We start from the raw sequence: 16,781 nt of genomic DNA, 5'->3' as shown, positions 1-16,781 counted from the left end.
TGTCTGTCTACAGGTATATCCTAACGTCTAACATCAGCCAGCATACTAAATGCTGTCTTCTCTCCGCCAAACTCTTCAAGGTAAAAGCTTAGTCACCAACAACTTTTTCTGAATAATGAAAATGGAAAAAGCAAGGAAATATGGTATTCTTTGCTTTGACAAGGAAGTAGCAAATTCCTTTGATGAAGGGAATGTAAGAATTATAGAATGCATTGGGGTTTTTTATTGATTAGTATAACTTATTTGGTAACTGCTAAGAATCTAATATGTAAATTATTCATGAGACTGGGGAGTTTATAGAGTTTATTAAATGTTGTTATCACTCAACAGTGTTCACTTGCTTGTTTGTCTAATGTGTTTATTTGTGTACTGTTCAGTGCCTGCTGAAGGCGTCCCTGCCGCATCCTGATAATGATCTGGAGTACTCTTCTTACTCGATAAAGATGGAACTTATCACTGGAGTGGATCTGTTCTCTGATCCAGAATGGGACATTGCTGCCAATGCTGTGGCCAGCTTGGGTTTCTTATGCCACTCACTCTACACCTCAGGGCATCACCTAATGGTACTGCAAGCTCACACATGAACACTTTTCAAAATCAGAATCACTATTTTGCCAAATATGTACAACACAAGAAATTTGTCCTGACGAGTGCACACATGTATGACATATACTAAACAGACCGGACAAGCACACAGACAACTAATGTTCAAAAGAAAATAACACATTATCTAAAGGGGATATAAAAAATAAAATGAAAATAAAATAAAAATAGAATACAGTATAATGAGAGACAAGACAGCAGATATGACAGATCCTGTGTTAAAGGACCCAACAGACATGAATATACACTATATTGCCAAAAGTATTCACTCACCCATCCAAATCATTGAATTCAGGTGTTCCAATCACTTCCATGGCCACAGGTGTATAAAACCAAGCATCTAGGCATGCAGACTGCTCCTACAAACATTTGTGAAAGAATAGCTTGCTCTCAGGAGCTCATTGAATTGCAGCGTGGTACTAAGATGCCACCTGTGCAACAAGTCCAGTTGTGAAATTTCCTCACTGCTAAATATTCCACAGTCAACTGTCAGTGGTATTATAACAAAGTGGAAGCGACTGGGAATGACGGTAACTCAGCCATGAAGTGGTAGGCCACGTAAAATGACAGAGCAGGGTCAGTGGATGCTGAGGCGCATAGTGCGCAGAGGTCACCAACTTTCTGCAGAGTCAATTGCTACAGACCTCCAAACTTCATGTGGCCTTCAGACTAGCTCAAGAACAGTACATAGAGAGCTTCATGGAATGGCTTTCCATGAACAGAACAGTATTTGTCTGACTGCATTGTGCCAAGTGTAAAGTTTTGTGGAGGGGGGATTATGGTGTGGGGTTGTTTTTCAGGAGTTCGGTTCGGCCCCTTAGTTCCAGTGAAAGGAACTCTTAATGCTTCGGCAGAGCAAGAGATTTTTGACAATTTCATGCTCACAACTTTGTGGGAACAGTTTGGGGACGGCCCCTTCCTGTTCCAACATGACTGCGTACCAATGCACAAAGCAAGGTCCATAAAGACATTGATGAGCGAGTTTGGTGTGGAAGAACTTGACTGGCCTACACAGAGTCCTGACCTCAACCTGATAGAACACCTTTTGGATGAATTAGAGCGGAGACTGCGAGCCAGGCCTTCTCGTCCAACATCAGTGTCTGACCTCACAAATGCGCTTCTGGAAGAATGGTCAAAAATTCCCATAAACACACTCAACTAAACCTTGTGGAAAGCCTTCCCAGAAGAGTTGAAGCTGTTATAGCTGCAAAGGGTGGGCCGACATCATATTAAACCCTATGGATTAAGAATGGGATGTCACTCAAGTTCATATGCGTGTGAAGGCAGACGAGCAAATACTTTTGGCAATATAGTGTATTAAATTATGCATATGTGTAGAGTCTCATGACTATGAAATCAGCTATTATTTACAGTATATTACAAAATAGGCATATGGCGATATAAACATTGCCATAATGATACCATGATAATTACTATGCCTGTTAACACAGTTTGTGATAATAATGCGATAGTGTATTATTAAAAACACTGTATGTTTAAGATAATATGTGTGGACATGTAGTATTTTGTTAGTTGTTGGAGATTTCTTTCTTTTCACTGCATATGGTTTTGCCCTGGAACTTGAGTGACTCCACAGTGGAAACCACAGAGTCAATGGTTTTGAAGGAGAGTGGGACGTGCGTCCACCACCATATATATAGTCTTTTGTATTGTACAGGAACAGGTGGTTGTGACTGCACCAGGGCACCACCTGCTTGACTTCCTTTTTGTGGGCAGACTCATTACTGTTGAATATGAGGCTCACCACGGTGGTGTCACCTTCAGGATCTTCACAGACTGCTCTTGGATTGCTTATTATGGTTATATAGACTGATATTTGAATCAAATATTACTACAACTACCTCTCGCTAGTGCCTGGTGCTGTTCCAGTAGCAGGTATCATGCTACAGTTTCATCACAGCACAAGTTCCGGCTGTCTTAAACCACATTGACAAGTTTTAGGCATATACAATCAAATCTGAGTAAATAAATCTGTGTATTTATGTGTGGAGCTGTTAGCCTAAGCTACTTTTGCTCCACATTTGCTAGAAGCGAGAAGGCCTAATTGTTACATTCAACCACACAGGTTCATATTTCATAGTGTACATTTACTTCTTTATAGCTAGTGTAAAGTGGCTAGCGCTGTTGCCTCACAGCAAGAAGGGCCTGGGTTCGATTCCCCAGCCAGGTGACCAGGGTCCTTTCTGTGTGGAGTTTGCATGTTGTCCCCCGTGTCTATGTGGGTTTCCTCCGGGTGCTCTGGGTTCCTCCCACAGTCTAAAGACATGCAGTCAGGTGAAATGGAGATGCTAAATTGGCCCCTGTGAGTGTGTGTGTGAATGTGTATGTCTGTATATGTCTGCCCTGTGATGGACTGGTGACCTGTCAAGGGAGTTTCCTGCCTTCCGCCCAGTGAGCGCTAGGATAGGCTCCAGCACCCCCTGCAACAAAGGAGGATAAGCAGCTTGGAAAGTGTGTGTGTGTGATTGTGTGTGTGTTATTAAAATAACTAGTTAAAACACAATAATCACGTGAAATAAATTGAGGGAATTAATAGTACTTGGTATTAAAACATGTTAATAATAATAAATGAATAAAAACAATATGTATAGCTTTGTTGGCTCTGTTCGGATGCTAAATTCATATCTCCTGTTTTCCTGTTTATGAACAAGCATGTAACTCGTGTTTGAATCTGTAGTGGTAACATAAATAATTATGTTTAGTTGCAAAGAATTCTCCTTGCATAATCTAGTTTATACATATGTAATGTTTCTATGTCTGGTTGCAGGTTCTTCCTTTGCTGGCTCTTTACCAATATATAGCCAGCAACGTTTGTCGAGACCCACACCTCACTGTAGGCTGCAGAATACTGAAGGTGTGCCACTGCTATGTATCACTTTTTGCTCATACTAATTAATTTACAATTTAGACTAATCACACTGTGGTTGAAATTTTAAAAAGTGTCCTTTTGATATGAGGAAGCTGTTAATATCTGAACAGCTTGGTTATAAAATGCATACTCTGTTTTGTGTGCAGGTGAAGGTGTTGACAGAGCTGGGCCTGTTTGCAGAGGCAGTAAGAGAGATATACAGTCTCATTTTAGGAGAGGACGTCCCACTGTCCCACAGGAGCTACACTGGAGCAGAGAAGGCTTGGGTATAACATCATAAATATATATCAAAGTTCAAAGTGTATTACTGCAAGCAATTTGTGTACATACCTATGCATACATGCAAAGGCACACTTAAAATACATAAGCTGCATTACAGCTTAGTCCTGGAACGGTGAAACACTACAACATATAACAACAGACAATTACAACATACATCACAAAATACAACATAAAATACACAAACTGTACAAAATAACATATATTTTAGGTAGGATACATCTTGTATGCTCTTGCCAAAAATGATCTTTGGTGTCTGACTGTCTTGCTCGTGGAAATGCTAATATTTCTCTCATTACGGAGTCTGTACTTTGTGACAGTCAGAAATTCATATAATGGACTGGTTTGATCTTGCAGGTGTCGTTTAAACTCCCTAAATGTTGCCTCATTTCTCCTCCAAGGACTGAAAATGTGTGGGAGGAACACCAGTAATTTGACAACATCTCTGTACGCTCTCTAAGTCAGAAATTGGTTTCTTTGGCAAACCGGCCCAAAGTGGAGAAGCATACTCCAGCACAGGTCTTAAGAAGGACACGTACACCTGCGCCATGACTTCTGTAGGGAGCCCAGCACGTCTTGCTATTACTTAAATAATAAATCCTGGGTTGTACTTTCTTTCCTCAGGCATTGGTGGCTCTAGATTTGTCTTCCCCTTTCCTAAAGCTAAGTGTGTTCCAGAGTGAACGTGCGATGCCATGGTTCGCAATAGCAGACAAGAGCCGGCAGTGATCAACCTTATGAATGTAGCATGAACATCACTTTTTGAAATTTTGTTCACAGCATTATGTCAGCTCTGAACAATATAGACCAGAGCAAACACAGTAGACCTATTCTTTATGAAGCCGTGCTGTGACAGTTTTATTAATTGACTGACTTAAGAGACTAAGATGGCCCAAAGTAAGCATTCAAGAACTTTGCCAACAATGCTTAATAATGCTATCTGCTGATAGTCCTGAGGAAAGGTAAGGGACCTCATCTTGGGCACTGCACGGATTGTAGAAGCTTTCCAGAGATTCTGTAACCTCTGCGTCTGAGCGGAACTCCTTAGAAGTAGAAGGGGGGAGAAATAGATCATAGCAGTTATGACAGTGGGAGTCATGATGGCCTGAGTCATAGCCACAAACACTCAGTGTTTCTTCCTTCCAGCTCCGCCAGTCTCTTTTGTGGTATTCTGTTATTGACGTACAATGCCACTCCGCCACCAGCTGAGGTATACCTGTGTTTACAGTGTAAGCCGTATCCAGGAAGTGAAACAATAGAGTCTGAAAAACTGCTGTTTAACCGTGTTTCAGTTACTGCCACCACTGCAGAATTGTTCTGCAGAGATACACAGTAAAGCTCATCAGTCTTATGCCTGAGTGACCTAACTTTACACAATAAAAAGCTAGGCAAATGGCTTAGACATGCGCTTGTTTACATGTAATTCTGCAGTTGAAATATACACCAAGTTCCTTGATTTTGCAGTTCTAAACCATTTATGCTACTCTGGTGTGGGCTGACATACAGATATTTGGTATATATGAGCTCTAACTCCCCTACAACTTCTAGATTGTTTTAAAAAACCCCATGCTAATAAATCTTCTAGAAATGCAGACAGTATGAATAAATGCAGCTTAAGAATTTAGATAAACAACCTACAAACAAAGTGGGCGTTTATTACAATATTTCTTTGTAAATCCAACTAACAACCTAAACAACAATCAGCCAGAGGTCAGCAAGATGTCTCCCTTACCTTATGATGCAAAGCTTTCAAAGCCCAAACAAGATTTTTTTTTCATCAGTTCAATATTTTATTCACTTGCTACCCATAATATTGACAAATAGAGGATAATAAATCTAATTTAACAAGGATGGCAATGGATTAAAATCTGGCAACTCACAGTTTAGGAATGCTGGTAGCCATCTTGGTGACCTCTTGGCTTCTTGGTGAAGCAGTAGCACTATACTATATATCTACTATATATTTTTGTAATATTGCAATATATTTATTAACAGATTAGATTATTTAGCTTGATTGTGGCTTATAAAGGTGCTAAAGTAGTACCTATGGTTTGTTACTTGTATACACATACAGCAATGTGCAAAAGTCACAGAAAACCTTTCATTTATTTAATTTTCAGTCAAAGCAGTCATTACATACAAGTTGTTCATTTTTCAGGAGATATTTCTGAGGAGATTAGTTAACCCACTTGTGTTAAACACAGGAAAGTCAAAGGAAAATAAGTGAAAAAAAACAGTTTCCAAAACAGGAGTTCTAAATTATTAAAAGGCACAGACAAATGGGGCTAACAACTGTGCAAGACTTGGTAGACCATTAAAACTGTCACCAAAAGATCAAGCTGCACTCTTGCTTCAGATCTGAAAAAATCTACACTCATCACTATGGGTCTGAAAGCATGTGAAGCTGTCAGAAAGCTGTTGCTGAGAAAAGGAAATGGACAGAAAAGAAGAAAATTTGCAAGCAGCTGGTGCTCTCAGAACCATGGACTGGCCACCCCAGAGCCAAACCCTCCCCTGAATGTGTTTGGGATTACTAGATTTCAAATCTCTTGGCAAAATTGAAATCAGATCTCCTTAAAAATGGACACACAAAGTACTAAATAATGTAACATTGTATTTAGTTGTTGAGGCTCATGTTAAATATGCTTTTCTTCCTGACGCTGAAAGATGAGTGACTTAATGGCGGTTTTGACTTGAAATTAAATACATGAAGGGTCTCTGTTCTATGATGTTTGCACAGTACTGTAAATACGATTTTTAACAGCATATTGTATCTTCTTATTGAACTGTTTACTGCATGCACAGGCACGAAAGAAGTTTACTAATTGTAAGCCCATCATGGATCCTTCAAATCTCGAGGTGAGAACCTTCTGTGTTCTTTTTTATGCAGTAAACGGGAAGGCAGGTCTTTCTTATACAACAGAACTTGCTTTGTTTTACTCTCACTAGGCTCTGGAGGAGGTGGTGAACAGGAGGCCCAGTGGAGAAATCATGGCACTGTATGGCAATAGCCTGACCTGTCATCTCCTTCTGGCCAGACTTCAACTCATCGTGGCCATGTGCAACACTATTTATGACCTACCTGAGCCACTTTCATCAGGTGCTTCACTCTATTATAACACTAAAAATAGAATTGCTTTTTTAAAAGACGATCAGCAAATTAATAGTTTGATTAAAAAAACACTACATGTCCACGTGTTTGTGTGTGAACATACAGAAGTATTAGAGTCTCAGGTGAGATGCAGTGTGGCCAGTTCTTCTAGCTTGCCCAGCAAAGAGTCTCCCTGCAGAAGCCCCACCACAAACAGCATGGAGACCGAAGGCCTGCAGCTAGAGCCCCAGAAGGACAAGCTTACTCTGGGCCAAGTCAAGGTGCCAACCATTACAGTCTTTTACTCTATTAAACATGTCACATAATTATTATTTGTTAGAAATTGCTGGAAACCATGTCAAAGTAAGAGAGACTTAATCATAGTGTTACATGGGGTGACACTCCCTGCTCTGGTTCACATTTGTAGCCTTTTTTCAGGTATTCACTTGGCCTACCCTGTGCATTAGTAATGACCACGTTTTCTTCCTACAGGCTCTGATGCTGAGAGAGGCCTCCAGCCAGTTAAGCTCTCAGCTCTTTGCCCTTCAGAACATCCATACTGACCCTGAGGAGCTGGAGCTGGCTGTGGAGACTAGACTTTTGCTGTCCAGCCTCAGTCTGCAGCAGGGCAAAACTGCCTACAGGTAAACATGAAATGCATTGCATGTGTGTTTTTGTATATCTTTAGACCAAAAATATCCTGACTGTAAATAACCGTAGGCTTAGGTTTAGACTTGGTTTAGGCCTGACAACAATGCGAGTGTCTGTGTGTATACATAAATATAAAGCTGTGTGTATGTGTGTAAACATGTCCTGCATCCTCTCCTGCAGTGCCAATCTGGCTGCGTCTGCTCTGAGGCTGCTGCAGGAATCTCCTCTGTTTCAAAGCAAGAATCCCCCTCATTTGCCCCCCAGAGCTCCATCCTCTGCACTTAAACAATCCATTGTCAAAGCCAAACTTCAACAGGTACTTTGCCATCCCCCCCATTAGAGACGCCAAATCTCCCTTACACATCTACCTTGCCTTCAGATATTTAGCAGCCTCTGACAGAGAGATTTACAAGTAGCTTTGCATTTTAGAGACTAGTATCTTTAGTATCTTGGCTTAATTAAATGACTTAATTTCTCACAATATTGACTTGCTGTGTCTAAACAATGACTTACTATGTCAAAATTAATATCTTGTAATAATGACATCGCAAAATAAGGACTTAGTATTTCATGATAATGACTTATTATCCCAAAATAACTTCAATAAATATCTCATTATAACTCATTATTCCAACATTGTACCTCAAGGAAATAAGTAAATATATATTTTTTTTATTTTTAGATCTTATTTTGAGATACTAAGTCAATGATTTGAAAAAATAAGTCATTATTATGAGATACTTAGTCAATATTTTGAGAAAATAAGTCGTTATTTTGAGATACTCAGTCAATATTTTTTACACACTGCTACAGTATGGAAAAAACAGAGAGGCTTCTTTTGTTCTGTCCTAGATTTTTTTTAAATGTTCACTAACAAATCTAGCTACAATTATGCATTGCTCAAAACCCTGTATTTATGTGACAGTCATGTCACATGAGTGTTGCCATTGTAAACATTTCATGGAAGTGTTTAGTCTAATCTGCTTTGCATGTGTGTTGCCGTTCATGTACAGAGAGGACTGCAGGAGTCTGACCGTGCTCCTTACCCCCAGCTGTTGGACATGCCGGCTGGAGTGGAGGCCATGGAGCGCATGGGCCGCTCCCTCTGGCTGCGCTGCAGACTGACTGTGGTCCAGAGTCTCACAGCTCATGTCCCTGGGACCGCTATATACCCAGGTCAGCAAGCCACACCAATTATAAACCAGCACAGTATTGCTCAATTCTGTGTAGTGATATAAATGTATTTTTTTGGCTCCTCTTCAAATATGAGGCTTTATATTCTCTCACGCACACAAACACATTTTCTGAGCTGCTTATACTTCTGGGTGGCCGAGTATATTGTCTCAGTTTTTTTTTATTAAAATGATAAATTAATTGCACTATTACTTTTTTAATGTAATACATTATAATGTTTTTCAGAGCAGTGTTTAGTGAAAACTACCCACATTTCCTGTTTTAAAACACAGACTCAAAATAGTGGTTGTCATGTGAACTTGAGACCTGACCTGAAAACCCTGCCAATTTTTTAGTCCCAAAACAACTGCTCAATAAATACAAACAGTGTGGCTGTAGAACATGTTTGTGCGCGCAGGTGTGGACAGCAGTGTGGAGGCAGCCAGGCTGCTGAAAGAAGGTCTTGCTGAGGCCGAGGCCTGGGGAGACCCAGACACCCAGGCTTTGCTGCTTCTGCAGGGAGCTAAGATGAACACCCATTGTGGAAGATCTCCAGAGGAGAGCACCTCCGTTCTGCAGGCAAAAATTCACACTGCTGCACAGATTAACTCCACTAAGGACATATCAGAGGCTTTAGACTTTCATTCCTCATTCCGCATTCCGCTACTTACCTTACATACTAATTTTATAGTAGTCACTGAATATTTGTGAATAATAAGCCTAAAGATTAATAACTGAATAAGCCTATGGTTTAGGGCAGGGCTGTCAAACATACCGGCCAGATTATGGTTCTTATCCAGATAAGTTTAGAATCCATTTTCTAAATTAAAATAGGATTAAACAAAGTGAAAAACCCCAACTGCAGCTCAGTGTCAAAACTTCGAACGAGCAGCTCAAAATGTAAACTAAACTTTATCTGTTACTGTATTTGCTACCATCCATTTTAATATGAGATCTAATGATAAATACCCTTGCAGAATAAAATCAGATATCTAGCAAAGTTAGCTTTTCGTAGCTTAGCTGTTGACAGTTTAATAAATCAGACAGTTGAACAGGACGGTACAGTTCTCATGTCTGTGATTAAAACATTTTGTTTGGAGATAAATATTAATGTACTTGTATGCATGCAATCTTTTGCATTCTTTGAGGTTTGCTAAAAGACCTTGCGTAAAAGATGACATTTTCAGCATCTAATATTTCACCAACTAATGTCTGACTCTCTAATCTGATTTGTAGGCAATATTTATTTAATCAGTTTGTTCATTCAGAATGTGCCTTTCAGATAAATGAAAGGGCAAATAAAATAAACACATTTATAAACTGATTTCTTTGGTCTTACTCACTTGACATTGGATTGAGTATAATGTGGCCCATTACCTAAAATGAGTTTGGCACCCCTGGTTTAAGACAACATTAAAATTCTAGGCTTATTACATCCTTATTACAGCTTATTATTCAGTAATAATGCAGACTAGAATGCTAATTATTCTTAAGTTATAAGTGTGCTATGCCAGTTTGAATCCATTAGCAGATCTTGGCCATTTAAGGATGAAGATTGTATCAATATTGATTATATTATTATATTATAATATTTCGATTATTACTAATTATTATTATTTAATTTTGTTTGTGTGTTTAGGAGGCAGTAAGTCTGCTTTCTGGCCGCAGTGCTCTGTCTCTGCGGTCTGGTCTGGCTCTTGCTAAGGCCACATTGCTTTTGAGTGACCTCAGAGGCTCGGGCAGCCAGCCGCTCTACTTGCTCACTCAGAAACTACTGCAGCAGCAGGTCAGCACTCACTGATGCATCACATGGTTAATAGTTTGGCAAGCCCTGAACTAGTCACCACCCCTGGTCCCAAAGATCAACCTCCCTGCAAAGTCACCCCTGCTACATTTAAATAACTTCTTCCTTGATTGGCAGGATCACATTTATTAGGGATAGGTAGGGCCAATAATGGGGGCACCCTGTTAGCTGCAAGTTGGACCTAAACCCTACAGAGAATTAGATCTCCAGCAGGATAGATGGTGACCACTGTCCTAAACTGTTGCTTAGAATTGTGTTCATACACCGGCTATTGAAGCAGTGGGCCTGCCATATCTGTCACATAATAATAGAGACATTTGTCACTTCCATGTCACTGCAAGTGCCTCTCTCTCCTCACAGCTGTGTACTCTGGGGGAGCATGTAGTGCTGAAAGCAGGGGGAGGGCTGGAGCTCTGTTCTACTAAAAGTTTGAAGAATATCTACCACCCACAGCTCCCTCTGCTGGCCAGAACAGCCATGCACTTGGGTAAGATCTTACAGTACAAATACTGTAGTTGCAAATACTTGTAATAAAGTGTAATATATAAACTAGTCATTTTTGGTTATGTCTGAAATACATCATGATGAATTTGAAATGCACTTGTACCCAAGGTCATTCTTTGGCAGCGCAGACTATGATGAGATCTTCCGAAGAAGGTAAAGACCACTCACAGCCCTGGCTCGCAGCTCAGAAGGTGCTGCAGTCTGCACTCATCATTTCCCAGGCCTCCGCCTACAGGGACCACCAGCTGGAGGCTGATATCCTATATTGCAAAGGTGAGCAGTGTTGGAACAGAGCGAACGGGGTGAGAAGTAGGCCTAGTCCTTTTCTTTGCACTGTAGCTGGTAAAAGTTTATGCTTGTTTCTCACCTGTATTCCTGCAGGAATGGTGGAAAGAAACCTGATGTCACTAAGTGCATTCCAGCACCAGGCGGTGGTAGAGACCTTCTTGGAGAGCATCACAATCACCCTTTCTCACAACCACAAGCTGCAGTGAGTAATGAGAGTCTGCATAGTTGGAATTAAGAGAGAGCTGTTACTGAGTGCACTGCACCCCCTACTCACTAGAGCTTAAGTTGTTTTATCATGTTAATTTTTTAATTTACAAACCCAATTTCAAAAAAGCTGAGACACTAGGAAAAATGCAAATAAAAACAGACAGCAATGATTTGCAAATTCTTTTTTGACATGTAATTAGTTGAAAACAGTACAAAGGCAAGATATCTAATGTTTCAACGAGTTAACTTTAGTGTTTTTTGTATACGTATGCTTATTCTAAATTTGATGCCTGCAACATGTGCCAAAAAAGTCAGGACAAGGCCATTTTTACTACTGTGTTAGATCACTTTTCCTTTTAACAGCATTCTGTAATCACTTAGGAACTGTGGACACTAATTGTTGTAATTGTGAAAGTGGAATTTTCTGCCGTTCTTGCTTGATATAGCACTTCAGCTGCTCAAAAGTTCATGTGCAAAATGCAGCTTGGCGCTGTCTTGCTGAAACAAGCAGGGACATCACTGAAAAAGACGTTTCCTAGATATAGCATATATCAGCACATATTGCTCTAGAATGCGCATGTGCCCCTTGGCATTAATGGTGTTTTTCACAGATGTGCAAGCTACCCACCCCATACCATGACAACAATTTAGAAGGTGGACTCGTCAGACCACAGCACACGTTTCCATTTTGCTCCAGTCTGTCTCAGATGAGATGTTGTTGATATGCCGTCCTCCTTTTGCATAGCGTTTGTAGATGCAGCAATGAACTGTGTTTACTGACAAGGCTTTTTTTCTGAGGTTTTTATAAGCCCATATGATTATATTCATTACATACACACATCAGTGCAGTGGTGTCTGAGAGTTCAAAGGTCATGGGCACTGAGTATTGGTTTTTGGTCTTGCCCTTTATGCACAGAGATTTCTCTGGATTCTCTGAATCTTTTAGTGATGGTATGAACTGTAGGCGGTGAAATCTTTAAATTCCTGGCAATCATTCATTGAGAAATGTTGTTCTTAAGCTGTTGGACTACTAGCTCACACATTATTTCACAGTATGGTGACTGAGCCTTTCCTGAATGCTCCTTTTATACCCAGTCATGATAGCATCGCCTGCTACCTGTTTACCTGTTTAACTGTGGAAACATCCTGAAAAGATTACATTAGGTTTACACTGAACCTCTCTCAACTTTTTTGGAATGTGGTGCAAGCATCAACTTTGGAATTAGCATATATTTACAAAATCTGTAAAATTTCTACAACATTAAATATCTCTTATTTGCGCTGTTTTCAATTAAATACCTGTAAAAGACCCAAAACTTTCTACTTTTCTAGGGAAGGCTTTACACTAGAGGTTGAAACATTTTGCATTCCGTCAATGAACATTAATGAGTTCCGGTACTGAGGTTGAATGATTAGTTCTGGATTTTAAAAAATCACTCCAACTCATCCCACAGATATTGAATGTAGCTATTTCACTAAATACACTGTGGTTACTTTTGTTCATATAGTGTATTCATTGTACAACTAGTATAGTAAAAACATTGACATCAGCTGCCTTCATTTTTGGCACATTTTATGTAGTTCTGTGTTGTGCATCTGTCTATGTATGTATTTTGCAGGTTAATTCACAGGTGTTACATGGAGATGGCTCTAATATATCTGCAGCAGTGGCAGAAGAATGCTGCTCTTGCCAAACCTGTTCCCCCTCCAGCACCTACCAAATCAGACAACAAGGTAATGATGGAGAAGGTCATAATGATGCAGGAGCCCATCAGCGACATGACCATTGATGTAACTGTGTTTGTTTACTTTCTATAGCCCCAAGCTTGGAAGCGTGCCATGACTACTCTTAATAAAAACTTGACTGTGGGTGAGAGTCAGGTACTGCTCTTCTGGGTTTGTTTGAGAGCTGCCACAAAGGTGAGACACACACATGGACAAACACACAAATGATTGCAGTAATGACAGTGTGTGATGGTTAATTTGACATGATTTGTCATGGTATTTTATAGACAATGGAGGCTATTACCAGTTGTAGCCAATTGTGTGGCTTCACTGGTTTCATAGGAGACCAGCTTCCTCTTACATCACTCAGAGCTCTCCCTGAGTTTGCGGCCAATGATCTACTCCATCCATGTGGTACAGTCAGATAATTACTTCTTTTACAGCTTTATTTGTGAATATAGACCGATCAGGCATAACATTATGACCACCTCCTTGTTTCTACGCTCAAACTCCAGCAGCACTGCTGTGTCTGATCCACTTGTACCAGCACAACACACACTAACACACCACCACCACGTCAGTGTTACTGCAGTGCTGAGAATGATCCACCACCCAAATAGTACCTGCTCTGTGAGGGTCCATGGGGGTCCTGACCACTGAAGAACAGGGTAAAAGGGGCTAACAAAGTATGCAGAGAAACAGATGGACTACAGTCTGTAACTGTAGAACTACAAAGTGTACCTATATAGTAAGTGGAGCTGATAAAATGGACAATGAGTGTAGAAACAAGGAGGTGGTCATAATGTTATGCCTGATCGGTGTATGTTACTTCTGTGTAATATACATTGGCGTCCAAAATTATGAGAACACTAGTGAAAATGGTGTCTTGCATTCTTTTCTAAGTTAAAAGTTTTTCATTACAAATCATATTGTCAGTATAACAATCTGAGTGAAAAGTAGAGTCTTTGAAATATTTATATAAATTTCAGTTTTTCTTAGTGTTCAGTATGTCTTTCTTTTTAATGGCAGCATGCACTCGAACTGGCAAGTTTACACAAAAGCCTCTCATGATGAGGTCAAATTCAGCGTCATCGGAACACACGCTTCAGTGGAAGAGATTAGACTCTGAAAATTGACCTTTTTTATACAAAGTAATTAATTTTGTGTACATTTGAATAGTGACCTAAAAATAGTGTAGAATATATTCCTTCAATATTTCAATACTTCTGAATTTCTTCTTCATTATACTTGTCATAACTTTTCTTTGTACATTTTTCAAAACTCTAAAACATGATTTATTTCCAGATTTAAATGACAATAAAAAAATCCAGATTTTTGATGTGGTCTCAGACCACATTGGACCCCTCTGTAACTATGTGGAACCATTTTATTCTGTGTTTTTTTTGTTTGATCTAGAGGTTTATGTATTTTGCACTGTCCTGTTCTGGCTGCTTTCGTATCATTTTGTGATGAAAAAATGTTCTGATATTGTACGAAAACCAGAGAAAAACAACTACCCTACAGTGTCAGTGCTAATAAAATACCTTTTACAAAAGCTAAAGGTTTCATTTTTAAAACTGAAAGAGCAAAGTCATTTGCTTTTGTTAATCCTTATTACATAAGCAGTTACACATCATCGCTGTCCAAAGAAAAATCTCCAGAATGGTAGCTTTACAGGAGAGGGAAAAACCTGCTTTACTTTCATTGTAAGAGATTTTATTCCCAACAATTTTGGAGCATTGCTATTGGTCCATTTTTCATTCCATTCGTTTTTACACTGCTGTATTCAAATTATGCAGAAAACTTAAAATTGCCAAAAATATGTTTTTGGACAGTGATGATATACAGAGTACATATGGTACATTTGTATGGCCCCATGTCTTAACATCGTACAAAAACAAACTTATGTGCATGTATTATTGATGTTAGGGGGCATGGAGGATCCTCTCCGATGTCGCCCCGGTTCAGGTCCAGACATGGATAGTGAACTGAGCAGCAGAAAGGATGCCCATCTCACCTGGGTGCATTTGTCACGCTACTACACACACCTGCTCAACCTGAGACACATCTCCACTCGAACAGGTACTACAAGGCAGTTTGCAGCCCATTGGGCCTTATAGTGATTTTCACAGCATCTTTTCATGATTTATGTAGAAAAAACAGTTGCACATGAATCATTCTGTTTTAGTCATATATTTTTGAGTATTTACATATTAGTGTTTCAGCCATATTTGCTTCAGAGCTCTAAAGGACATAGTTACCTCAAGGACAGAGAGCACCCTTAATTAATTCAATTTCCGGTCAAAACAGCTATTAAGTACAAGTTAATGTCTCTAACTTAAGTACAAGGAGAACAGATATATGATACTCCACATGCTTAAGAAAAAAGAAAGTAAAAACTGTTACCAACAGATAAACAAAACTAGAAGCTTATGTTTGAGAGAGAGGAGAAAATCAAGCTCCACTCTTGCTTCAGATCTAAAATAATCCACATGGGTTTCTGTCCATCCTTCCACTGTGAGAAGACTGTGGGTCTGAAAGGATGTGTAGCTGTCAAATGGTTGTTACTTAGAAAAGGAAATAGACAAAAGAGGACAACCCCAGAGTCCCGACCTCAATATCACAGAATGTGTTTCAGATTTCTTGAATTGCGAGAAGCTGAGAATGCAACCAACTTCTAAGACTGAACTTTGGAGATGTGGAAAAATATCCCTGCAGATTTCTTTGAAAAACTTATAACGCTTATTACAGCCTCTAAAAAAACAGAGGCTGTAATAAAGGCAAAGGGTGGACACACTAAATGCTGACAAATTTAATATAATATTTAGTTGTTGAGGCTTGTGTGTTAAATATAAGTTAAAAACACTGAATATGTTTTCCATTTTTTCCTGATGCTGAAACATGAATAACTTAATGGCTGTTTTGATTGAAAATTAATTAAATGGAGGGTGTTCTCTGACTAATGTACAGGACTGTATAGCATAATTATTCCTGGTGAGTAAAAGCTGTTGTTATTATATTGTATATGTGTTTTGTGCAGTGGCAGAAAAGTGTGTGGAGGGGTTGACATCTGCAGCTGGTGACCCCAGTCTATGTCTCAAACTTGCACAGCTACACAATTTTTTCAGCTGTCATCTAGAAGCCTACAGAGAACAGTGTGTTGTACCTGACCCTCCAGCTACCCTCATCCTAGACCCTCACGTTATACAGGTAGTTACACACACCCTACACAGAGCAGTGATCCTCTTGTTGCCCTCATGGTAGTTTTTCTATAACCAAGAAATTCAGATCTATCTCTCTGGATTTTGTAGTATACGCTTCACTCTTCACTACAACTGAATTATGGTGTCAGCTGCTAATGGTCTTTCTTTCTGTGGTGTGCATGTACAGTTGTCCCACACTGTGAAGATGTCTGTTTGTCAGCCCAAGCAGCCAGTGTCAGACTTGTATCCCTGGGCTACAGTGGACTTGCAGCAGCTATGCATCCAGTGGTATCGACCCACGCTGGAACTAAGTGGACTGACACCCAACACAGTAATGAAGCAACTTCATAGTGTCATATAAAC

General features: G+C 39.7%; 1 protein-coding gene across 1 annotated transcript in view; it reads left to right on the top strand.

Moving 5' to 3' along the window:
- Positions 1–16,781, top strand: part of cfap54 (cilia and flagella associated protein 54) — a 40,599-nt gene that overhangs the window by 20,745 nt on the left and 3,073 nt on the right. Inside the window, exons 45-65 of the mRNA XM_036577533.1 lie at positions 14–80; positions 378–563; positions 3,392–3,478; positions 3,640–3,759; positions 6,578–6,631; positions 6,722–6,872; positions 6,990–7,144; positions 7,356–7,507; positions 7,695–7,830; positions 8,528–8,690; positions 9,106–9,266; positions 10,327–10,473; positions 10,852–10,978; positions 11,104–11,268; positions 11,377–11,485; positions 13,110–13,224; positions 13,309–13,410; positions 13,503–13,629; positions 15,145–15,297; positions 16,256–16,425; positions 16,606–16,749. Coding sequence (XP_036433426.1) covers positions 14–80; positions 378–563; positions 3,392–3,478; positions 3,640–3,759; positions 6,578–6,631; positions 6,722–6,872; positions 6,990–7,144; positions 7,356–7,507; positions 7,695–7,830; positions 8,528–8,690; positions 9,106–9,266; positions 10,327–10,473; positions 10,852–10,978; positions 11,104–11,268; positions 11,377–11,485; positions 13,110–13,224; positions 13,309–13,410; positions 13,503–13,629; positions 15,145–15,297; positions 16,256–16,425; positions 16,606–16,749 — 2,791 coding nt within the window. The remainder of the gene's footprint in view (positions 1–13; positions 81–377; positions 564–3,391; positions 3,479–3,639; positions 3,760–6,577; positions 6,632–6,721; positions 6,873–6,989; positions 7,145–7,355; positions 7,508–7,694; positions 7,831–8,527; positions 8,691–9,105; positions 9,267–10,326; positions 10,474–10,851; positions 10,979–11,103; positions 11,269–11,376; positions 11,486–13,109; positions 13,225–13,308; positions 13,411–13,502; positions 13,630–15,144; positions 15,298–16,255; positions 16,426–16,605; positions 16,750–16,781) is intronic.

Source organism: Colossoma macropomum, unplaced genomic scaffold, assembly GCF_904425465.1.
Source record: "Colossoma macropomum unplaced genomic scaffold, Colossoma_macropomum, whole genome shotgun sequence".
Lineage (NCBI taxonomy): Eukaryota > Metazoa > Chordata > Actinopteri > Characiformes > Serrasalmidae > Colossoma > Colossoma macropomum.
The sequence above is the reverse complement of the archived record's forward strand: the minus strand, read 5'-3'. Positions and strand labels throughout refer to the sequence as shown.